General features: G+C 43.0%; 2 protein-coding genes across 2 annotated transcripts; one reads left to right on the forward strand and one right to left on the reverse strand.

Moving 5' to 3' along the window:
• The first annotated feature begins 117 nt into the window (after nucleotides 1–117).
• LOC125510806 (uncharacterized) lies at nucleotides 118–11235 on the forward strand. The gene is made up of 4 exons (XM_087521880.1): nucleotides 118–487; nucleotides 6457–7299; nucleotides 8220–8303; nucleotides 10129–11235. Exons 1-3 carry the CDS (start codon nucleotides 124–126, stop codon nucleotides 8288–8290), a joined length of 1278 nt encoding a protein of 425 aa, XP_087378006.1. The 5' UTR covers nucleotides 118–123; the 3' UTR covers nucleotides 8291–8303; nucleotides 10129–11235.
• Nucleotides 11071–13450, reverse strand: LOC125506048 (serpin-Z2B). Its single transcript, XM_048670926.2, has 2 exons — nucleotides 12968–13450; nucleotides 11071–11977 (listed from the first exon to the last, which is right to left on the reverse strand). Exons 1-2 carry the CDS (start codon nucleotides 13376–13378, stop codon nucleotides 11192–11194), a joined length of 1197 nt encoding a protein of 398 aa, XP_048526883.2. The 5' UTR covers nucleotides 13379–13450; the 3' UTR covers nucleotides 11071–11191.
• Nucleotides 13451–24862: the final 11412 nt, after the last annotated feature.

Raw genomic sequence — 24862 nt, forward strand, 5'->3', positions numbered from 1 at the left:
GTCTCTGGTTGGTGGGCCTAATGGGCCTTCGAACCGACTCCTAGGCCCACGCCCACGTAAGATGAGATGACTGCTCGACTTGATCTGTTCTGATCGGTTTCCCAGAGGAGTTTGTTGGGCGAGATGACCTGCGGCGACCTCCCCAGCTCGCCGGCGCCGGAGGTGGCGGCCCCGCTGGAGGACGAGAACCTCCTCCCGGAGATCCTCGTCCGGCTAGCCCCGCTGCCGTCCGCTCTCCCTCGCGCCTCTCTCGTCTGCAAAAGCTGGCGCCGCCTCGTCACCGACCGCCGCTTCGTCCGCCGCTTCCACGCGCACCACCTCCGCAGCCCACCTCTCCTGATCGGCTTCTTCGAGGAGGTGAGCCGCAAACCCGACGCCCCGAACCCCGCCCCGGACGCCCCCGAAGTCCTCTCCTTCACCCCTATCCTGGATCACCCCGACCGCGTCCCGGTCGAGCGCTTCTCCCTGCGCCTCCACGACGGCAGCGGTGTCAGGACCTAGCTATGATTTTGGGTATAGGAGAAGGAATCAGCGAGAATTCACGAAGAACGATATCCCGATCTGGGTGTTGTACTGACCTATCGGCATCGCCGTATCTGTTTTGGTTTTAGCCAACAGGCGAATTGGGGAAAAATCATAGCAGCTAAGCCACAACCCGGCCGCTTTATAGGTGAGCTAGTTACTACGCTCGACAGTCACTTATCGGAACGGTAACAGTAACTGGATCTAACGGCTAGCGATGAAAGTAACTTGAAGAGCTACCAGAACCGTCCGATAACTGAACCGGTATTTGCTAGATGGGCTATGGTTAACTGAATATGTATCTTCAGTGTTCAACAGGCCTGGCATTGCCTCCTCCTGAAGAAGCGACGTGACCTCACGGCGTTGTGTTGCTGGCCCTCCACTCTTCTGTAGTTGTGCGGAAGAACTGTGGAAATGCATACTTGATGAAGTCCGCATCTTCCCATGTAGCGTCCTCAGGAGCTAAATTTTCCCACTGAATTAGCCACTGCACCACAGGCAAGTTTCGTCGTGGTATTTGTCTGACTTCCAGTACTGCAGCCGGTCCCGTCTTGACAGTTCCATCATCATTCACCATAGGAAGATCAGGGGTAGGTATTGATTTCCGACCCAGGTGTTTCTTGAGCTGGCTAACATGAAACACTAGGTGCATCTTCACTCGGTCTGGGAGTTGTAATTTATAAGCACTGTTGCCAATCTTCTGAATGACAAGAAAAGGCCCATAATACTTGTTCTGCAATTTAAGTGCACCTCGGAATCCAAACGCAGCTAGCCTGTAAGGAGCCATCTTCAAATACACCAAATCTCCTTCCACAAATTGTCTTTCACTTCTTTTCAAATCAGCATACTTTTTCATTCTATTTTGCGCTTGCATTAGATTGTCTTTCAGCTGATCCAACATGTGCTGTCTAGAACTAAGGAAATCCTGAGCTTCAGTGTCCTCAGGTCCAGGTATAGCCATTTTAGCAATTAATGGAGGAGGGAATCCATATAATGCTTGAAAGGGTGACATTTTGAGAGCAGTATGGTATGTGGTATTATACCAGTATTCAGCCAGGGGAAGCCATGATAGCCACTTCTTTGGTTCCTGAGTTGTCATGCACCTCAAATATGTTTCCAAACATTGGTTTATCCTCTCTGTCAGTCCATCTGTCTGAGGGTGGTATGCTGAACTATATCTCAACTCAGTCTTATATGCAGCAAAAATGTCTTTCCACAGCTGGCTGGTGAAAATTCGATCTCTGTCAGAGATGATCACAGTAGGTGGCCCATGCAGTTTAATGATGTGATCAACAAAGGCCTGGGCTACAGTTTGTACTGAATAAGGGTGTGATAATGGAATAAAGTGGGAGTATTTAGTGAACCTATCCACCACCACTAAAATCACATCCTTGCCTTGAGAGTAGGGCAATCCTTCAATGAAATCCATAGAGATATGCTGCCAAGCCATATCTGCTATTGGTAGAGGATCCAATAAACCAGGTTGCAAGCAATTTTCATGTTTGGCTCTCTGACAAACAGGACAAGATGCAATGTATGTTTCTACTGCTTGTTTCAAACCAGCCCAATATAAAAGCCCTTTAATTCTCTGATAAGATGCTCTCATTCCTGAATGTCCTCCTACCGGAGAGTTATGCAGTGCAGCAATTAATCCGTCCTTCAGCTTGGGGTCATTTCCAACAAGGATTTTGCCTTTAAACCTGATAATTCCAGCATGAATACTGTAGCTAGAATTGTCCTCTGCTTTCTGTAATAACAGCTTCTCTTGCAGTTTCTTGGTGGTAGGATCCATTTGATAGCTGAGCAATAATTCTTCAGCCCAGATTGGTGTGACTGAAGAGATTGACATGCACTTAGGAAACATCCTGGAAAGAGCATCTGCTACTCTATTTGTTATGCCTTTCTTGTACTGAATTGTGAAGTTAAACTCCAACAACTTCATCATGAGTTTGTGCTGCACTCCTTTTGTGATTTTCTGATCAGTAATGAACTTGAGGGATTGTTGATCAGTTTTAATTATGACGCTGTTTCCCAACAGGTAGTGCCTCCATTACTTGAGGGCTTCTAGTATTGCCAATGCATCTTTCTCATAAGTAGAAAGAGCTGCATTCCTGGGACATAAGGCAGAACTGTAATAAGCAAGGGGCCTGCCTTCTTGCATTAATACTGCTCCAATTCCATGACCAGAAGCATCAGTCTCTAACACGAATGGTTTTGCAAAGTTAGGAAGGGCCAACACTGGAGCAGTGATCAAGGCTTGCTGGATTTTACTGAAAGCAGCATCATGCTCATTTGTCCAAGAGAATTTTCCTTTCTTTAAGAGATCATGAAGAGGTCGACAGATGATACCATAGTGCTGTATGAATCTTCTATAGTAACCTGCTAGTCCCAAGAAGCTTCTTAACTTGGTCACATCTGTAGGAGTGGGCCAAGCTGCAATAGCTGAGATCTTGCTAGGGTCTGTAGATAGGCCTTCTGCAGAAACTACATGACCTAGGTATTCCACCTGAGGAACAGCAAAAGAGCACTTAGAAAGTTTAGCATACAGCTGATTTTCTCTTAGAGTTTGCAAAACCAGTTTGAGATGTTCTATGTGTTCCTCCAAACTTTTGCTGAATATGAGAATATCGTCAAAGAATACTAAGACAAACTTTCTGTTGTACTTTGCAAAGATGAAGTTCATGAGGGCTTGGAAAGTTCCGGGGGCATTAGATAATCCAAATGGCATCACTAAGTATTCAAAGTGACCCAAAAATGTCCTGAAAGCTGTTTTATGAATGTCTCCAGGGTCCATTCTGATTTGGTGGTATCCAGACCTTAGATCCAGTTTGGAGAACACTTTAGCACCATGTAACTCATCCAACAGATCTTCTATTACAGGTATTGGAAATTTATTTTTGATGGTGACAGTATTGAGCTTTCTGAAATCAGTGCACAGCCTCATGGTGGTATCCTTCTTTTTTACTAACAGTACAGGAGCGGCATATGGGCTCTGACTATGTCTGATGAGATTGTTTTCCAATAAATGAGTTATCTGTTTTTCCATCTCAGCTTTCTGGTGATGAGGAACTCTATAAGGTCTGGAATGAGGAGGAGTGACCCCAGGCATCAGTTCTATCTTGTGATCCAATGCCCTTTTTGGAGGTAACTTGGTGGGTTCTGCAAACACATCCTTATATTCTTCCAAGAGCTTGTTAACTGCAGCAGGTATACAATGTTTCTCAAGTGTTTCTGCCACAATATTGTGAAGTTGTATTAAGAATGCTTGCACTCCTTTGTCCAACATTTTAGCTGCCTGCTCAGCTGATATTTCCACAATTTCCTCAGTTTTGTTGTACATGGCAGCAGTTACTGTTGTTTTCCCTTGCACTGTGAAGCTGAACTGATTTTGTGGCACATCAAAGGAAACTGGACTCACTAGAGTAAACCAATCATACCCCAATATCACATCATGACTTGGGAGGTTTAAAACTCTAAAAGAATGTTCCAGAGGAAGTTTGGCCATTTGAAAAGGACAATGGGGAACCACTGCTGCAGATATTAATGTGCCTCCTCCAGCCACAACAATTCTTCTGGGTTTAATTGGTAATAAATGGCAATTTGCTTTAAGGGCAAACTGTTCATTTATAAAGGAAGAGGAACTACCAGAATCCAGTAATGCTACTGCTCTTTTTCCATTAAGAGATATAATTACTGTAGGGCATTGTGTGGTTAAATGTTGGCCCATTGCATGAGAGGAAATGAACATTGCTTGTTCAGATTGTTCTGTTACTTCTTCCTGACTCTCTTGTTCATTTTCAACATCAGTTGGACCATTCTCCTCTAATTCCTGTTGCAACATGTGAACATTTGGAACTAAAGTGCATTTATGGCCATGGACCCATTTATCTCCACATCTCCAACATTCCCCCACTTTCCTTATTCTCTGAATGTTGGTGTTGATGTTTTCAGTGTGTTTGTTACTGTTTGTGCTCTGCACTACTGTAGAGGTGTTGGTAGCTTTAGCTGCTGAAGGTGTAGATTGCTTTTGATAGTAATTGTTGTAAGACACACTGGTCTTCTTCTGATGAACAGCTGGAGGGTGGCAAGGTTCTACATCCCTAGCCAAACAAAAAGCATCAGTCAGTGTTGTTGGTCTTAGTGGCCTCAGTTGGTACTTAATGCCCTCTCTCAATCCATTAATATAGCACCTGATGAACCAACCTTCCGATAAAGCCGGGTTCTCTTCTTGTATTTCTGACATTAAATCCTCAAACAGCTTTGTATACTCTGTCACTGTGCTATTGCCCTGTTTGAGTGTATTAAACTTTTCAGTCAAGTCATAAGAATTTTGTTGTGAAAACCTTTTTACAACTTCTTTTCCAAATTCTTGCCAAGACAATTGTTTCTTCAACAGACCCGATCTTCTCAACCAGACATCAGCTTCACCTGCCATGTACATCTGAGATAAAGAGACTTTATATTCCTCAGGAGCACCAGCCATTTGGAAATACTTGTTGCATTGTCTGATCCACCCCACAGGATCTTCACCAAAGAATTTTGGGAAGTCCATTTTAGGTCCTTTTGTCATTGACTTCATAAACTGGACCTGCATATCTTGTTCATAAGTTCTGAAGTAGCCTTGCCAAAGTTGACTGTCTCTTGCTGGTTGCTGGAATGAGGGTGTTGCACCTCCCCTTTCATGTGCTACAGGAGTGCCCAACATACTTGCACTATCTTGATGCACCTGAGTATTAAAACCAGGTGGAATAGCAGTTCTGCTAGTTCTGATGGCTGGTAAATTCTGCATTTGTAACTCTTCCAGCTATCTAGTTCTTTCTTTTTCTGCTTCTAGTTGTTGTCTGAGTTGGTCTGTTCTGATGTGTTGCCTAGGTACTTCCTCTTGTTGAAGTGTTGGCGATTTCGGTACAGTCTCAGGTTCAGTCTACCTTGCTCCTTGATTTGCAGAACTTGATGGTGCAACAATTGATTTTAACGCCATGTTCATAGCAGACAATTGTTTTCCCAATTCCAAAACCGCTTTCTCCACACTGCCCACTTGCAAAGAGATTTCCCCTTGCTTAGAGCTGATTGAGTGGACATCCTCCTGCAGTCTGGACACATCGGTTCGAAGCCCAAGATTATCTCTCTGTATCACACTAAAATCATCATGCAGGGACAAGATCTCTTGCAATTCTGCCTCGTCAGTCGTCTTCGCGCGTCCCATCGCCTTGATCTGAGGGAGAGAGAAGGAATTTTACTGCCGGACTTACCCGGTAACCCGGCTCTCAGCTCAGATCCTGCCGCCTACTCGATCCTCGCCTCCAAAACTGCACGAACCGGCGATGGACAGGGGATTTTACCGCCGGAGAAGTGATCTCCCGCAACCCTTCCGCGCTACTGGTTTGCAGCCGAATAATTCACCGCCACCTGCGCCACCCTGGTACAGATTGCCGCCACCAACGCCGCCCTGGTACAGATCAACGCCGCCCCGGCTCAGATCGAGCCAGATCGACTCATAGGGAGGGAATTGGGTGGGATTACTCTCTCTCTCTGGACAGAAAAATTTGTGGCCGAAGAAAACCTGGCTCTGATTACCACTTTGTCAGGACCTAGCTATGATTTTGGGTATAGGAGAAGGAATCAGCGAGAATTCACGAAGAACGATATCCCGATCTGGGTGTTGTGCTGACCTATCGGCATCGCCGTATCTGTTTTGGTTTCAGCCAACAGGCGAATTGGGGAAAAATCATAGCAGCTAAGCCACAACCCGACTGCTTTATAGGTGAGCTAGTTACTACGCTCGACAGTCACTTATCGGAACGGTAACAGTAACTGGATCTAACGGCTAGCGATGAAAGTAACTTGAAGAGCTACCAGAACCGTTCGATAACTGAACCGGTATTTGCTAGATGGGCTATGGTTAACTGAATATGTATCTTCGGTGTTCAACAGGCCTGACAAGCGGCCGCTCCAACATCGGCTGCCGCGACGGCCTCGTGCTCCTCATCGACCCGGCGGGCTTCGACATCGAGGTCCTCGTGTGGGACCCCGTCACGGGCGACCAGCACCGCTTCCTCATCCCCTGGGTGATCGACGACGGCCAGGGCACCGAGATCTTAAACGGGGCGGTCCTTCGCACCGCCGGAATCCTCGACGATCGCCCCTTCCGGTTCCAGGCGGTCTTGACCGGCGTCGACAGGCAGAACAAGCGGCTGTTCGCCTGCGTTTACTCGTCCGAGACCGGCAAATGGGGCGATCCAATCTGGGTATCCGCGGATTTTACGAGCGGCGTAACCACCATGATTGAGATGCGTGTTTCCAGTACCCTGGTCGGGAATTCCCTCTACTGGTCCCTTTGCTCAATTGCTTGGGAGGTAGCTGCCATCCTTCAATTTGATTTGGATACACAACACCTGGCTGTCATACACTTACCCTGCTTGGGTAAGTGTAGTAGGAATGGCAGCCGGACCTTCCGGGCTATGCCCGTGGACGGTGGTGAGCTTGGCGTCCTTGAGCTGTTAGACGCCAACCTCCATTTGTGGAAAAGGAAGATCGACCGTGATGGTGTTGTTTCATGGGTGCTGGGGAGGACTATTGGATTGGAGGAACTTCTTTATATAGATAAAAGGAAAATGGGCCCAATGATGCTCGGGTATTGCGAGGACAATAATGTGGTGTTTATATGGACATATCACGGCATTTTCATGGTCCAGCTTGAGTCACTGGAAGTGTACAAGCCTCCCATACAGACATTTTACTGTTTGGTTCATCCATTCACAAGTGTCTACACTGCAGGTAAATGCCCAAGTAATTTTCTATAATTGATTGATGAATTTTTTAACCCCTTGTTGTTAGACTAATAATATAAATTGAATATCTGTCAACTGTTATTTTGCTGCTTGACGGGTTATTTGAATAGATAATCATAATGTTTATCATATTATTATTGTTATGATGATGATGATGATTGTCAAACTATGTGGTTCAACCCAGAGGTAGCAAGCACTATATGTGAAGTCTATTTGATGAACAAGAAATATATTGTTATGCAAAAGCCATATGATGCCAGTGATTTACTTTCCCTCGAGATTAATACCAGCTGGAAACAGGAAAACTAAGCTTGAACCAACTGCAACAGTGAAATGCCCAAATGGGTAGCTCAATTGTCACATGTAAAGGCTTAAAACTAGTTATATCCTCTGGTCCATTTTTTGTTTATAGTAATCTTGCTAACTTAAATCCATAATGAAGGCTTAGTTTGATCTTGACAAGATAATTGTTCATTTTTACCACTTATTGAAGATTCGCAAGTGCCACAGTATATTTGTACTAGAGGATAAGTGAATTGAGTTTGTTTCATCTTTTCAAGCTAAAGTTATTTAACTCTGAATTGTCGTTATTTCTTTGTTCTTAATTTTTTTTGGTTTGAATACATTATATTTTGTCAACTTCAGATAACACAGGGCAAGATTAGAATAACTCTTTCTAATCAGCTAATATTATGTGCATGCCATTGTGTTTTAGGAGGTTACTTAGTATATATACCGTTCTCAGAAATATTCTTTGCAAGGCAATAGATGTGCTTTTGTGTTTATCTATTCTAATGTTGAAAAATGTGTTTTTCCTCTCTCAATTTTGTCTTGTGTAAATATCTCGTTGTTATCCCATCATATCTTTGGTCTAAATATCATTGGTTGTTTGGCTTATGCTTGTAGACACGGGCATTGGTGGTGAACCTGATGAAGCCAAATTTCTGAGCAATGCAATGCATAAGGTGACTTTATAACATTGGTTTACAGGTAATGGAAGCTTATCTTCGTATTTCAGTTTAGGGATCATAACCGTTACCTTTTGTTTTTGTTACAGAAATGTTCCCTTTACGACCATTTTTGAATAATTAAATTTTGAGTGAGGACTAATTCCCGACGACCCTTTGCTCAGCTGTTCCCTCCTTCCGTAATGCTATTATGGCAAGCTGCCACTGGGCTCTTTTATCCTGATGCTGCTTCTTCTATTCACCTTTTATGAGGCTTACCCTGCAGCTCCATTCCTTTCCTCAGCTGCTCTCTCATACCTCCTATCCTCTCTCCTGGACGAACTCTTTTGCTTAGCCTACATTCCATCCAGCTGCCTTGCTACCGGTTTGCCTCGTCCCTAGTGCTACTGCTCTAATGTTTGGTTGTTTCCTCCTTGTGGCTCCTCGGATGGCTGATAGCTTTGGACATTTCCCATTCCCAATTTGTGCATATGTTCTTAATTGCACATAGATGAGAATGCTGTCGTGCTATGCAGTATGTAATAGAATGGAACACAACCCTCTTTCCTCCCTATAGCTCGTGGGATGTATCACGTCCTATTGTGATTCTAAAGTTGTCACCTTGATGTAAATATTTGATAAGTAGCAATATACACGCTTATAACTACGCCCTTCCACATTGATGCTCATTTTGGATAGTTATGATACTTACTTTTCTGAGCGAAGTTCCAAAAACTCTGCGCATGTTTCATTATAAGAAGAGAAGAAGGTTTTGATTCGATACAAGAAAGCCATGTGTGGCTAATTCACTCTTAAGGAGAGGGAGATCACAATAAGAACCAAAACAACATGGAACGAAGGCTCTACTGCCTCCACTGTGGTTAATGCGAATTATTGTTGAAAGCATGATGACGTCTATCTGCCTCCAATTTATTCTTGGCCAACACCGTGTCCATGTATGTGCTCTCGCCTTAGAATGCGCTGCTCTTCCTCACAGAAATCCCTGCGCCGGTCCTTGTGCGCCTTCTTCTTCCTTGATAGCCACCATGCTGCATAGTGTCCAGTACACAAGATCGCAGCGTTGCTGCCATGGCCAGACCAGTGAGGATTGCTCAGCCAAATCTGGCAGATCTACGTGCATCACACAGAAAGATGCTTGGCCATCTCCTGATGCTGCGCAGCCCAGGTTTTTCAGCTTCTGGTGCTCGAGGTGGTTGGCAGTACAACAGCGATGCTGAAGGTCCACCAAATGAAGAAGCGGGTGACTTCGCCTTCCAGAGGACCTTTTGGCAGTTGTTATATTTTTAATGCTGTAGAGTGTTTGAAAAGGTAATGTCTATTTTGGACCGATGGAAGTATCAGTTTGTAGTACGATGCATGATCCCTTGTTTGAGGCTTCTACTGCATGATTTGGTTGATTTAAATTTTTTAATTAGTAACTGGCTATTTCTTACACTTCAAAAACATGTGACTTTGGGCTAGAAGGCAGATGTATCTGCTTTCAACTCCATGAATCCCTCGTATGCCCATGAGGCAGTCTTTTTCTATCTTTTTTTGAATCTTTTCTGATTTGGTGTCGGTTTTGTTCCACCTTTGGAGGTTTGATATAAGTTCCGCAAGCAATACAAACTTTGACTTTTAATGGCTTTTGCCTTATCAACCAGTGGTACAAATTGGTTTGACAAGTGACTGTTTCCGCAGGTATCTAGAGTTCTCATCCGGTTTCTGATTTTGTTGCCGGCTTGTAATGATGAAGTTGATGTTTATGCTTTTAAGTAATGCAAATGCTTTGACATATTATTACTTTAATGGCTTTTGCCTAATCAATCAGTGGTACAATTGGTTTGACAAATGAGACTGTTCTGCAGGTATCTAGAGCTCTTATTCGGGTTGCTGGGCAGCGGAATGGCTTACCGGTGCGGTGCAGGCTCCGTCCATCTTCTAGGCAGCAAGCATGTTCTGTCAACTGCGATGTAGACTTGTAGGATAGATTTATTTATTTGTCCAGTTTGGTAACTTCCTTGCGTACCTGAATAATTGTAGGACAAGCAGCAACTTGCTTGGCCTCATGAATAAGGCAGTGGCATAGGCTTTGCCTCTGTCAGCTCATTGCCGCCTCCAGTTTCATTCTCTCTGTGTCTTTCATGCAACTGATTGGTACAGAGTGCTTATGCTCCGTGTTTCCATGTTGTATGCTATGCGGAGACTTCAATCTCGAATCTCTGCTGCTGGTAGTACCAAAATGTTGTTGGATTGCTTGGCTTGAGGACGAGCTTGGAAATGTCTTTGGTTGCACAGCAACCCATGGCAGCGGCCACCGCCTTTTGCTGCCTGCTTGTTCTAAGGCTTGATCTCCACTCCTATCAACAGCTGAATGGCGTCCGGCTCCGGTTGTAGGACGATTGGTGGTTCAGTAATTGGCGAGCCTTGGCCCATGCTTGGAAAATGGATTTTTTTTTCTTTCATTCAGCAGCACTATTTATGTATTTGGTTCAGTGAATTGAGCAAAGAAAAAGTGGTGGGAATTCCTTTAATCTCACTTTTAAAGAAAAAGGAACTTTACCATCCACTTGGACCACTTTTTTGCAATGTTTGACAAGAATCTAGTTACAATTTCATGTGTTTTGACTTTGACTTGATTGTGTTTTTTCTATTCCTTTCAAACAAAAAAAGGTGAAAATGAGTGTGTTGAACCGCCTCTACCTCCCAATCTCGCAGGTAGTGGCATAGCTATATTCTGGGTCAAGGTGGTCCAATCCTCGATACAGAAAATTCCCACAAAAATAATATGCCGACAGACAAGCGTAATATTCATCAAAAGCATAGAACATTTTATTGGATTTATTGCATGGGCAGCATGCTTGATTGTCCAAACCCTCCCCTTACATGTAACAGCTGAGGCAAATGACAAGACACTTCAGAGCAAACACATTACGATGATAGGAGGGGATTGACCACATGACCGATGAATAGAACCACACCGGAAGTGTCTTCCCGGATAAGGAAGAGGAAAGGATGATCCGCGATGAAATCCAAGACCGAGGGCGGTGGTGCTTGTCGCAGGACTGCTTTAGCAATAGTTGTTGCCGCAGCCTCGGTTCCTGTTTCGTTCACTTCGACAAATGCTTTGTGGAAAATGGATGAGATGTAGAGGTTCTGTGCCATTGGGGAATCCACCATCTCTGAAAGATCTGCTTCAGCACCGAATGGCAGTTGCAGACCCAAACCTTTGAGCAAATCAGATGCCTCAATTCCAAATGATATCTTGAACTTGGGGAGCTTGAATTGCCTGAGTGCAACCTTCTGCCTTGGGATATGCTGCTCCAGGAACTCTGGTTCGGCACTCAACTTTTCTGCCAAGCTCCAGATACCACTTCGTGCTTCTGGAAGAAGGATGTACATGGAGAACTGCCTCTTGTCCCCACCTTGCTTGTAAGGAAGCTTCAGTACCTTCAAGCCATCAGAAGAAGAAATGTATTGTTTTTCTGAGCTGTACATGAATGGTGTTTGAATTGAGCTCCCATCAAGAAGGTAGAAGTAGTCGATTTCTGTTCCACGTGGATCAAATTGATCTGTCCAAGCTCCTTTGAAATAAAGGGCATTGCCAAGAACAAGTCTAGTGTTATTGTCAATAGATCCTGCGGGGAGAATATCTTTGATGAGACCGGTTGTGACTTTCTCTACCCATGAGTTCACTTGAGCAGTAACTTCTGCGGCCTAGACCAAGGCAAAATAAAGAAAGGTCAATTATGTAATGAAAATAAATTGAAAATACTGTTGCGCCACCAAAGTTTGAAAAACAAATCCTCTCAACGTATGAAATACTATAGTTGTGCCGAGTATGCAAAGCGGAATACTAATGTTTTGTAAAGCATTTTTATATATAGTAAGGTTTCTCCCACACATAGTAAAATCATCACATGCAACCATGGATGACAGTTTTTTTTTCATATGTGCACATGAAATTGATTAAATGGTCATCACAACATCTCGAAGCAATATTATGCAATACCTAAGGGAGTTCAGCTCATAGAGATCGATTATACATATTCCTATATGTATGCTACTCTGGAGTACAATAAGCAATATGACAGCACAACGATGAATGTTACCAAAGTATCATAAATTTATGTAAACAACAACTACAATTCAATAAGAACGCTGCTATGCGAACGACAAAGTTGTGCCCGATTGACGACCGACACACAGCGGCCACCATTGGATGCAGTTGGCCATCAATTCTACCCCGCTGGATTCAAGTGTCGGGTGCATATCGGCCAGAAAACATCGTGTGCACAGCAGTTTCGATTCAATAATTAAGTTGGACACGGTTTAAAAGTAGGATATATTAAGTCGAATCTATTTTATTTTACCCAACCGGCCGAAATACTATATGTATGTACCTATAGAAAGTTGGAAACTGTTCTAAACTTCTAGTGTTAAAAACAGTGGTGTAGAAATAACTGCTAAATTTCAATGGAAAGGACTATAACAAATCTTGAACAGTTATGAGGTTTAGCTAAATGTCAACATGAACACGGTACCTTTGGGAGAAACAATTGCATGACATACTTAAGCCTCAAAGTGATTTTACACTGTACATAATTATGCCATAGATAACGGACAAATTATTTTACTCTGTATTTGTTTACTGGTAAAAACCTTGCCATCATTTCGAGAAGGAGCTAGACAAGGAAGGGGGATCACCTTAGTTTGGAAGTCCACGGACTGGGCCTCGGCCTTGTACTTGCACACTGCGAGCTCCTGGAAGGATGGCTTGAGCTGCAGCGACGCGTCCACGAAAACGCCGTTGGCGAAGGCGACGCGCGGACCACCGACACTGGACGCGTCGGCGAGCACGAACTGCACCACCTGCTCAGCAAGCGCGTGGAGTCCCTCAACCTCGCCTTCTCCCAGTGTCGTGGCGAGTTGGTTGCGGGTGGCGCCCCCCGCGCCAGCGGTGATGAGGCTAAGCGCGACATGGAGGGAGACCGGAGAGAATGCGGCATTGTTGATAGTAGACTCGGGGTTGGATGAGATAGCGGAGGCGAGGCGGAAGGCAAAGCGGGTTTGGTGCGCAATGGAGAGGCGAACGTCAGTGGCGAGGGTGGTTGCCATGGCTGGGGTGGAGGTTCGCTGGGCTTTTGTTCGAGTTGAGAGGAAATCGGATGACTGGGAAGTGTTGTTTTCATGGCTGATTTGTGGCTATTTAACGGGAGCAACAAGCCCAAGATATGCAAAGCAGGTTCGAAGCATCTGCGCCATAAAGCAAGATAAGTGGTTTGTTGTCTCTTGTTTAATTAGTCATCGTCGTGTCATTTCGTATATATGTAAGAAACCTGAACTTATCCTATCTCGAGTTAGCTGGTGCTTGTGGTTTGTTATTCCCGTGCGTCTGAGTTTTGTAGAACATTGGATTTGTGGGAGATCACTACGCCCCTCGTAACCTTTTAACTGATCGTTTTAGAAGCATTGTTTGTTTTCTCAAAATCACACAACCGATTAGCAATACTAATTCCAAGCTTGAGATAGTGGTGCCAACCTGTAAAGTTGTAACTAGTAAAGAAGATGTGCATGTCATTGCATAATTAGGATTTGCATCACACAACTGATTAGTAGTACTAAATTCCAAGCTTGAGATAGCTATCCCTGTGTGTAAAGTTTTAACTAGAAAAGAGAATTTGCACAATATTGCATGACAAAGCCTAATTGGGATTTGCATCACTTGCCGTGGGGTGTGGGCTTAACTTGTAGTCAAATTAAAGTTTATGATCCAACGAATGACACTGTGGCATGTCCAACGCTAACCGTAGAAGATGACAAACTGATAATATGTGCTTTTCATCACTTTTGCTAGTTCCCCTAGAACATCCGATTTATGTAGAGTTTGCTACACGTCTCGTGACCTTTTTGTTGTTTAGAGTAATTTAGAAGCATGTTGTTTTCTTAAGATCACACAACTGATTATCAATACTGAATTCCAAGCTTAAGATAGTGGTGCCAACCTGTAAAGTTTTAACTAGTAAAGAAGATGTGCATGGCATAGCATAATTAGGATTTTCACCATACAACTAATTAGTAGTACTAAATTCCAAGTTTGAGATAGCCATACCAATGTGTAAAGTTTTAACTAGAAAAGATGATTTGCATGATATTGCATGACAAATCCTAATTGGGATTTGCATCACTTGCCATGGGGTGTGGGCTTAACTTGTGGTCTAATTAAAGTTTATGATCCAACGCATGAAACTGCGGTATATCCAACGCTACCCCTAGAAGATGACAAACTAATAATATTTGGTTTTCATCACTTTTGCTAGTTCCCCTAGAACATCCGATTTATGTGGGGTTTGCTACACGTCTTGTGACCTTTTTGTTGTTCAGAGTAATTTAGAAGCATAGTGTTTTCTTAAGATCACACAACTGATTCGCAGTACTAAATTCCAAGCTTGGATTTCCAATGCCAACGTGCAAAGTTTAACTTGTAAAGAAGATTTGCATGATATTGCACCATATACCAAATTGGGATTTGCATCATTTGCTGTGGGTGTGGGCTTAGTTTCTGGTAGTTAAAGTGTTATGATCCAAAGCAGGGACGGACCCAGAAAAAAATGGAGTGTGTGCACACTTTGTTTTAAAAAGAGGTTTATTTCAATTGGTTTGGATGGGCCTTGAAAATCAGTTTTTTTTGCGAGGAAAAGGTGAATTGAGTCATCAAGCAACAACCAAGTCTGCATTACATAGTTTCGGGACCTCGTCTGGACCCGATCGAAACCACTCTGTAGTGCGCTTCTTAATTCGACCAAAGTTTGCTAAAAAGTGAATAACAACGTTTTGTTCTCTCCTCACATGCTTGATTAAGAATTCACCACGATCCTGAAGAAGAGCAATAATGTCTCTAACCATCATCATATGCTCCAACCAGTCATCTACTCCTTCCTTGATCAGCTTTACCACTTCAAGGCAATATGTTTAAATCGCAATTAGCAACATAGACCACTGGGAAGCAAGGGAGATGCCCTCAAAACAAGCAGCTAATTATTACTACATGGAAAAAAAATATTTCCTAAAATTCTAGGTGTGTCATGGCACACCCCTTAGGTACATCCCCTAAGAGAAAATTCATAACATATAAAAAAATATGTTCGTGACATTTTCAAAAAATATTCTAGCACTTTAACATATGCATGCACGTTTAAGAAAACATTCATGTCACTTTAAAAAATGTTCAACATGTGTTTAAAACTTCTCACTATATATCTACAAAATGTACATTGTGCATTTTAATAATATCCAACATGTATTTAAAAAAATTTGAGCGGGTACCTTGAAATGTTTGATTTGATTTACAAAAAAACATTCATTTTTATTCACTGGATCCACCTCCCCTCCGCTTGCTACTCAGATAGCCACTGGATCCACCTCCCTACGCTTACTACTAAGATGGCCGGTGACCGGTAGATATGTGACTAGCAGATATGACATTCATTCGAGCTTGTGGATCCACCTCCCCTTTGCTTGCTACTCAGACCCGATGCCTTGGCTCTAACTAGTTGTTGTTGCGGAACGTAGTAATTTTAAAAAAATTCCTACGCACACGCAAGATCATGGTGATGCATAGCAACAAGAGGGGAGAGTGTTGTCCACGTACCCTTGTAGACCGAAAACGGAAGTGTTAGCACAACGCGGTTGATGTAGTCGTACGTCTTCACGATCCGACCGATCAAGTACCGAACGCACGACACCTCCGAGTTCAGCACACGTTCAGCCCGATGACGTCCCTCGAACTCCGATCCAGCCGAGTGTTGAGGGAGAGTTTCGTCAGCACTACGGTGTGGTGACGATTATGATGTTCTACTAACGCAGGGCTTCGCCTAAGCACCGCTACAGTATTATCGAGGTGGACTATGGTGGAGGGGGGCACCGCATACGGCTAAAAGATCAAACGATCAATTGTTGTGTCTCTAGGGTACCCCCTGCCCCCGTATATAAAGGAGCAAGGGGGGAGGTGCGGCCGTCCTAGAGGGGGCGCGCCAGGAGGGACTCCCTCCCTTTTCCTTGTTGGACTAGGAGTGGAGGGGGAAAGAGGAGGGAGAGAGGAAGGAAAGGGGGGGGGGGCGCCCCCCCTCTCCTTGTCCTATTCGGACTAGGGGGGAGGGGCGCGCAGCCCTGCCCTGGCCGCCTCTCCTCTTCTCCACAAGGCCCACTATGGCCCATTAAGCTCCCGGGGGGTTTCGGTAACCTCCCGGTACTCCGGTAAAATCCTGATTTCACCCGGAACACTTCCGATATCCAAACATAGGCTTCCAATATATCAATCTTCATGTCTCGACCATTTCGAGACTCCTCGCCATGTCCGTGATCACATCCGGGACTCCGAACAACCTTCAGTACATCAAAACATATAAACTCATAATATAACTGTCATCGAAACGTTAAGCGTGCGGACCCTACGGGTTCGAGAACTATGTAGACATGACCGAGACACGTCTCCGGTCAATAACCAATAGAGGAACCTGGATGCTCATATTGGCTCCCACATATTCTATGAAGATCTTTATCGGTCAGACCACATAACAACATACATTGTTCCCTTTATCATCGGTATGTTACTTGCCCGAGATTCGATCGTAGGTATCTCAATACCTAGTTCAATCTCGTTACCGATAAGTCTCTTTACTCGTTCCGTAATACATCATCCCGCAACTAACTCATTAGTTGCAATGCTTGCAAGGCTTAAGTGATGTGCATTACCGAGAGGGCCCAGAGATACCTCTCCGACAATCGAAGTGACAAATCCTAATCTCGAAATACGCCAACCCAACAAGTACCTTCGGAGACACCTGTAGAGCACCTTTATAATCACCCAGTTACGTTGTGACGTTTGGTAGCACATAAAGTGTTCCTCCGGTAAATGGGAGTTGCATAATCTCATAGTCATAGGAACATGTATAAGTCATGAAGAAAGCAATAGCAACATACTAAACGATCGAGTGCTAAGCTAACGGAATGGGTCAAGTCAATCACATCATTCTCCTAATGATGTGATCCCGTTAATCAAATGACAACCCATGTCAATGGCTAGGAAACTTAACCATCTTTGATCAACGAGCTAGTCAAGTAGAGGCATACTAGTGACACTCTGTTTGTCTATGTATTCACACATGTATTATGTTTCCGGTTAATACAATTCTAGCCGAATAATAAACATTTATCATGATATAAGGAAATAAATAATAACTTTATTATTGCCTACAGGGCATATTTCCTCCAGTCTCCCACTTGCACTAGAGTCAATAATCTAGATTACACAGTAATGATTCTAACACCCATGGAGCCTTGGTGCTGATCATGTTTTGCTCGTGGAAGAGACTTAGTCAACGGGTCTGCAACATTCAGATCCGTATGTATCTTGCAAATTTCTATGTCTCCCACCTGGACTAAATCCCGGATGGAATTGAAGCGTCTCTTGATGTGCTTGGTTCTCTTGTGAAATCTGGATTCCTTCACCAAGGCAATTGCACCAATATTGTCACAAAAGATTTTCATTGGACCCGATGCACTAGGTATGACACCTAGATTGGATATGAACTCCTTCGTCCAGACTCCTTCATTTGCTGCTTCCGAAGCAGCTATGTACTCCACTTCACACGTAGATCCTGCCACGACGCTTTGTTTAGAACTGCACCAACTGACAGCTCCACCGTTCAATGTAAATACGTATCCGGTTTGCGATTTAGAATCGCCCGGATCAGTGTCAAAGCTTGCATCAACGTAACTGTTTACGATGAGCTCTTTGTCACCTCCATAAATGAGAAACATATCCTTAGTCATTTTCAGGTATTTCAGGATGTTCTTGACCGCTGTCTAGTGATCCACTCCTGGACTAGACTTATAGCAAGGCACACATCAGGTCTGGTACGCAACATTACATACATGATAGAGCCTATGGCTGAAGCATAGGGAACATCTTTCATTTTCTCTCTATTTTTTGCAGTGGTCGGGCATTGAGTCTTACTCAACTTCACACCTTGTAACATAAGAAAGAACCCTTTCTTTGCTTGATCCATTTTGAACTTCTTCAAAACTTTGTCAAGGTATGTGCTTTGTGAAAGTCCAGTTAAGCGTCTTGATCTATCTCTATAGATCTTGATGCCCAATATATAGGCAGCTTCACCGAGGTCTTTAATTGAAAAACTCTTATTCAAGTATCCCTTTATGCTATCCAGAAATTCTATATCATTTCCAATCAACAATATGTCATCCACATACAATATCAGAAATGCTACAGAGCTCCCACTCACTTTCTTGTAAATACATGCTTCTCCAAAAATCTGTACAAAACCAAATGCTTTGATCACACTATCAAAGCGTTTATTCCAACTCCGAGAAGCTTGCATCAGTCCATAAATGGATCGCTGGAGCTTGCATACTTTGTTATCTCCCTTTGGATCAACAAAACCTTCCGGTTGCATCATATACAACTCTTCTTTCAGAAATCCATTCAGGAATGCAGTTTTGACATCCATTTGCCAAATTTCATAATCATAAAATGCGGCAATTGCTAACATGATTCGGACAGACTTAAGCATCACTACGGGTGAGAGGGTCTCATCGTAGTCAATCCCTTGAACTTGCCGAAAACCTTTCACAACAAGTCGAGCTTTATAGACAGTAACATTACCGTCAGCGTCAATCTTCTTCTTGAAGATCCATTTATTCTCAATTGCTTGCCGATCATCGGACAAGTCAACCAAAGTCCATACTTTGTTCTCATACATGGATCCCATCTCAGATTTCATGGCCTCAAGCCATTTCGCGGAATCTGGGCTCACCATCGCTTCTTCATAGTTCGTAGGTTCGTCATGGTCTAGTAACATAACTTCCAGAACAGGATTACCGTACCACTCTGGTGCGGATCTTACTCAGGTTGACCTATGAGGTTCAGCAACAACTTGATCTGAAGTTTCATGATCATCATCATTAACTTCTTCACTAATTGGTGTAGGTGTCGCAGAAACCGGTTTCTGCAATGAACTACTTTCCAATAGGGGAGCAGGTATAGTTACCTCATCAAGTTCTACTTTCCTCCCACTCACTTCTTTCGAGAGAAACTCCTTCTCCATAAAGATTCCGAATTTAGCAACAAAAGTCTTGCCTTCGGATCTGTGATAGAAGGTGTACCCAACAGTCTCCTTTGGGTATCCTATGAAGACACATTTCTCCGATTTGGGTTCGAGCTTATCAGGTTGAAGCTTTTTCACATAAGCATCGCAACCCCAAACTTTCAGAAACGACAACTTTGGTTTCTTGCCAAACCACAGTTCATAAGGCGTCATCTCAACGGATTTCGATGGTGCCCTATTTAACGTGAATGCGGCCGTTTCTAAAGTATAACCCCAAAACGTTAGCGGTAAATCAGTAAGAGACATCATAGATCGTACCATATCTAGTAAAGTACGATTGCGATGTTCGGACACACCATTACGCTGTGGTGTTCTGGGTGGCGTGAGTTGCGAAACTATTCCGCATTGTTTCAAATGAAGACCAAACTCATAACTCAAATATTCTCCTCCACGGTCAGATCGTAGAAACTTTATTTTCTTGTTACGATGATTTTCAACTTCACTCTGAAATTCTTTGAACTTTTCAAACGTTTCAGACTTATGTTTCATTAAGTAGATATACACATATCTGCTTAAATCATCTGTGAAGGTGAGAAAATAACGATGTCCGCCACGAGCCTCAACATTCATCGGACCACATACATCTGTATGTATGATTTCCAACAAATATGTTGCTCTCTCCACAGTTCCGGAGCACGGCATTTTAGTCATCTTGCCCATGAGGCATGGTTCACAAATACCAAGTGATTCATAATCAAGTGATTCCAAAAGTCCATCAGGGTGGAGCTTCTTCATGCGCTTTACACCGATATGACCTAAACAGCAGTGCCACAAATAAATTGCACTATCATTATCAACTTTGCATCTTTTGGCCTCAATATTATGAATATGTGTATCACTACTATCGAGATTCAACAAAAATAGACCACTCTTCAAGGGTGCATGACCATGATGTCTACTACACAACCTTCTTCTTGTAGACGTTGTTGGGCCTCCAAGTGCAGAGGTTTGTAGGACAGTAGCAAATTTCCCTCAAGTGGATGACCTAAGGTTTATCAATCCGTAGGAGGCGTAGGATGAAGATGGTCTCTCTCAAGCAACCCTGCAACCAAATAACAAAGAGTTTCTTGTGTCCCCAACACACCCAATACAATGGTAAATTGTATAGGTGCACTAGTTCGGCGAAGAGATGGTGATACAAGTGGTATATGGATAATAGATAAAGGTATTTGTAATCTGAAAATATAAAAACAGCAAGGTAACTAATGATAAAAGTGAGCTTAAACGGTGTTGCAATGCGTTGAAACAAGGCCTAGGGTTCATACTTTCGCTAGTGCAAATTCCCTCAACAATACTAACATAATTGGATCACATAACTATCCCTCAACATGCAACAAACAGTCACTCCAAAGTCACTAATAGTGGAGAACAAACGAAGAGATTATGGTAGGGTACGAAACCACCTCAAAGTTATTCTTTCCAATCAATCCGTTGGGCTATTCCTATAAGTGTCACAAACAACCCTAGAGTTCATACTAGAATAACACCTTAAGACACAAATCAACCAAAACCCTAATGTCACCTAGATAATCCAATGTCACCTCAAGTATCCGTGGGTATGATTATACGATATGCATCACATAATCTCAGATTCATCTATTCAACCAACACATAGAACCTCAAAGAGTGCCCCAAAGTTTCTACCGGAGAATCACGACGAAAACGTGTGCCAACCCCTATGCATAGGTTCATGGGCGGAACCCGCAAGTTAATCACCAAAACATACATAAAGTGAATCACGTGGTATCCCATTGTCACCACAGATACGCACGGCAAGACATACATCGAGTGTTCTCAAATCTTTAAAGACTCAATCCGATAAGATAACTTCAAAGGGGAAACTCAATCCATTACAAGAGAGTAGAGGGGGAGGAGTGAAGGAAATATGCCCTAGAGGCAATAATAAAGTTATTATTTATTTCCTTATATCATGATAAATGTTTATTATTCATGCTAGAATTGTATTAACTGGAAACATAATACATGTGTGAATACATAGACAAACATAGTGTCACTAGTATGCCTCTACTTGACTAGCTCGTTAATCAAAGATGGTTATGTTTCCTAACCATAAACAAAGAGTTGTTATTTGATTAACGGGATCACATCATTAGGTGAATGATCTGATTGACATGACCCATTCCATTAGCTTAGCACCCGATCGTTTAGTATGTTGCTATTGCTTTCTTCATGACTTATACATGTTCCTATGACTATGAGATTATGCAACTCCCGTTTGCCGGAGGAACACTTTGTGTGCTACCAAACTTCACAACGTAAATGGGTGATTATAAAGGTGCTCTATAGGTGTCTCCAAAGGTAGATGTTGGGTTGGCGTATTTCGAGATTAGGATTTGTCACTCCGATTGTCGGAGAGGTATCTTTGGGCCCTCTCGGTAATGCACATCACATAAGCCTTGCAAGCATTACAACTAATGAGTTAGTTGCGAGATGATGTATTACGGAACGAGTAAAGAGACTTGCTAGTGACGAGATTGAACTAGGTATTGAGATACCGACGATCGAATCTCGGACAAGTAACATACCGATGACAAAGGAAACAACGTATGTTGTTATGCGGTCTGACCGATAAAGATCTTCGTAGAATATGTAGGAGCCAATATGGGCATCCAGGTCCCGCTATTGGTTATTGACCAGAGAGGTGTCTCGGTCATGTCTACATAGTTCTCGAACCCGTAGGGTCCGCACGCTTAAACGTTCGTTGACGATATAGTACTATGTGAGTTATGTATGTCGGTGACCGAATGTTGTTCGGAGTCCGGGATGAGATCACGGACATGACGAGGAACTTCAGAATGGTCCGGAGATAAAGTTTGATATATGTGATAATAGTGTTTGGTCACCGGAAGAGTTCCGGAAATCACCGGAAGGGGTCCGGATGTTTCCCGAAATGTTTGGGTATGAGAACACTTTATTTGGGCCAAAGGGGAAAGCCCACAAGGTTTTTGGAAAGCGCAAAAGGAAGTTTTGCGGAGTCCAGGGGCCAGACGCCATGGTCCCTGGCGTCTGGGTCCAGACGCCGGGAACCCTGGCGTCTGGCCCTGGAGTCCGAGAAGGACTCTTGCCTTTCGGGTGAAACCGACTTTGTGGAGGCTTTTACTCCAAGTTTCGACCCCAGGGCTCAACATATAAATAGAGGGGCAGGGCTAGCACCAAAGACACAACAAGAAACACCAAGCCATCTCGATCATAGTGATACACATATTCATAATATTGAAACCAAAAGATGCAACTTATTTGTGGCACTGCCGTTTAGGTCATATTGGTGTAAAGCGCATGAAGAAACTCCATGCTGATGGGCTTTTGGAATCACTTGATTATGAATCACTTGATGCTTGCGAACCATGCCTTATGGGCAAGATGACTAAAACGCCGTTCTCCAGAACAATGAAGCAAGCAACAGATTTGTTGGAAATCATACATACTGATGTATGTGGTCCGATGAATATTAAGGCTTGCAGCAGGTATCATTATTTTCTGACCTTCACAGATGATTTGAGCAGATATGGGGATATCTACTTGATGAAACATAAGTCTGAAACATTTGAACAGTTCAAAGAATTTCAGAGTGAAGTGGAAAATCATCATGACAAGAAAATAAAAGTTTCTACGATATGATCGCAGAGGTAAAATATTTGAGTTACGAGTTTGGCCTTCAATTAAAACAATGTGAAATAGTTTCACTACTCACGCCACCTGGAACACCATAGTGTAATGGTGTGTTCGAACGTCATAACCGTACTTTATTAGATATAGTGCGATCTATGATGTCTCTTACCGATCTACCACTATCGTTTTGGGGTTATGCATTAGGGACAGCTGCATTCACGTTAAATAGGGCACCATCTAAATCCGTTGAGACGACACCGTGTGAACTATGGTTTGGCAAGAAACCTAAGCTGTCGTTTCTTAAAGTTTGGGGCTGCGATGCTTATGTGAAAAAGTTTCAACCTGATAAGCTCAAACCCAAAATCGGAGAAGTGCGTCTTCATAGGATACCCAAAGGAAACTGTTGGGTACACCTTCTACCACGGATCTGAAGGCAAGACATTCGTTGCTAAGAATGGATCCTTTCCAGAGAAGGATTTTCTCTCGAAAGAAGTGAGTGGGAGGAAAGTAGAAAACTTGATAAGGTAATTGTACCTTCTCCCTTATTGGAAAGTAGTTCATCACAAAAATCTGTTCTTGTGACTACTACACCAATTAGTGAGGAAGCTAATAATGATGATCATGTAACTTCAGATCAAGTTACTACCGAATCTCGTAGGTAAACCAGAGTGAGATCCGCACCAGAGTGGTACGGTAATCCTGTTCTGGAAGTCATGTTGCTAGACCATGACGAACTTGCGAACTATGAGGAAGCGATGATGAGCCCAGATTCCGCGAAATGGTTTGAGGCCATGAAATCTGAGATATGATCCATGTATGAGAACAAAGTTTGGACTTTGGTTGACTTGCCCAATGATCAGCAAGCAATTGAGAATAAATGGATCTTCAAGAGGAAGACGGACACTGATAGTAGTGTTACTATCTACAAAGCTAGAATTGTTGCAAAAGGTTTTCGACAAGTTCAAGGTGTTGACTACGATGAGAGTTTCTCACTCGTATCTATGCTAGAGTCTGTCCGAATCATGTTAGTAATTGCCGCATTTTATGAAATCTGGCAAATGGATAAACAAAACTGCATTCCTTAATGGATTTATTAAAGAAGAGTTGTATATGATGCAACCAGAAGGTTTTGTCAATCCGAAAGGTGCTAACAAAATGTGCAAGCTCCAGCGATCAATCTGTGGACTGGTGCAAGCATCTCGGAGTTGGAATATACGCTTTGATGAGTTGATCAAAGCATATAGTTTTATACAGACTTGCGGTGAAGCCTGTATTTACAAGAAAGTGAGTGGGAGCACTACAGTATTTCTGATAAGTATATGTGAATGACATATTGTTGATTGGAAATAATGTAGAATTATTCTGTAAAGCATAAAGGAGTGTTTGAAAGGAGTTTTCCAAAGAAAGACTTCGGTGAAGCTGCTTACATATTGAGCTCCAAGATCTATAGAGATAGATCAAGACGCTTGATAAGTTTTTTCAATGAGTACATACCTTGACAAGATTTTGAAGTAGTTCAAAATGGAGCAGTCAAAGAAAGAGTTCTTGCCTGTATTACAAGGTGTGAAGTTGAGTAAGACTCAAAGCCCGACCACGACAGAAGATAGAAAGAGAATGAAAGTCATTCCCTATGCCTTGGCCATAGGTTCTATAAAGTATGTCATGCTGTATACCAGATCTATTGTATACCCTGCACTGATTTGGCAAGGGAGTACAATAGTGATCTAGGAGTAGATCACTGGACAGCGGTCAGAATTATCCTTAGTGAAATAAGGATATGTTTCTC

The sequence above is a fragment of the Triticum urartu genome, chromosome 5A (genome assembly GCF_056163025.1).
Source record: "Triticum urartu cultivar PI428250 chromosome 5A, HENAU_Tu73, whole genome shotgun sequence".
Taxonomy (NCBI): domain Eukaryota; kingdom Viridiplantae; phylum Streptophyta; class Magnoliopsida; order Poales; family Poaceae; genus Triticum; species Triticum urartu.

Coding starts and splice junctions, on each gene's coding strand:
- LOC125510806 (XM_087521880.1), top strand. CDS start 124: ATGACCTGCGGCGACCTCCCCAGCTCGCCGGCGCCGGAGGTGGCGGCC. Junction 488..6,456: donor GCGCCTCCACGACGGCAGCG/GTGTCAGGACCT, acceptor GGTGTTCAACAG/GCCTGACAAGCGGCCGCTCC. Junction 7,300..8,219: donor CACAAGTGTCTACACTGCAG/GTAAATGCCCAA, acceptor TTATGCTTGTAG/ACACGGGCATTGGTGGTGAA.
- LOC125506048 (XM_048670926.2), bottom strand. CDS start 13,378: ATGGCAACCACCCTCGCCACTGACGTTCGCCTCTCCATTGCGCACCAA. Junction 11,978..12,967: donor CCGTGGACTTCCAAACTAAG/GTGATCCCCCTT, acceptor GCCTTGGTCTAG/GCCGCAGAAGTTACTGCTCA.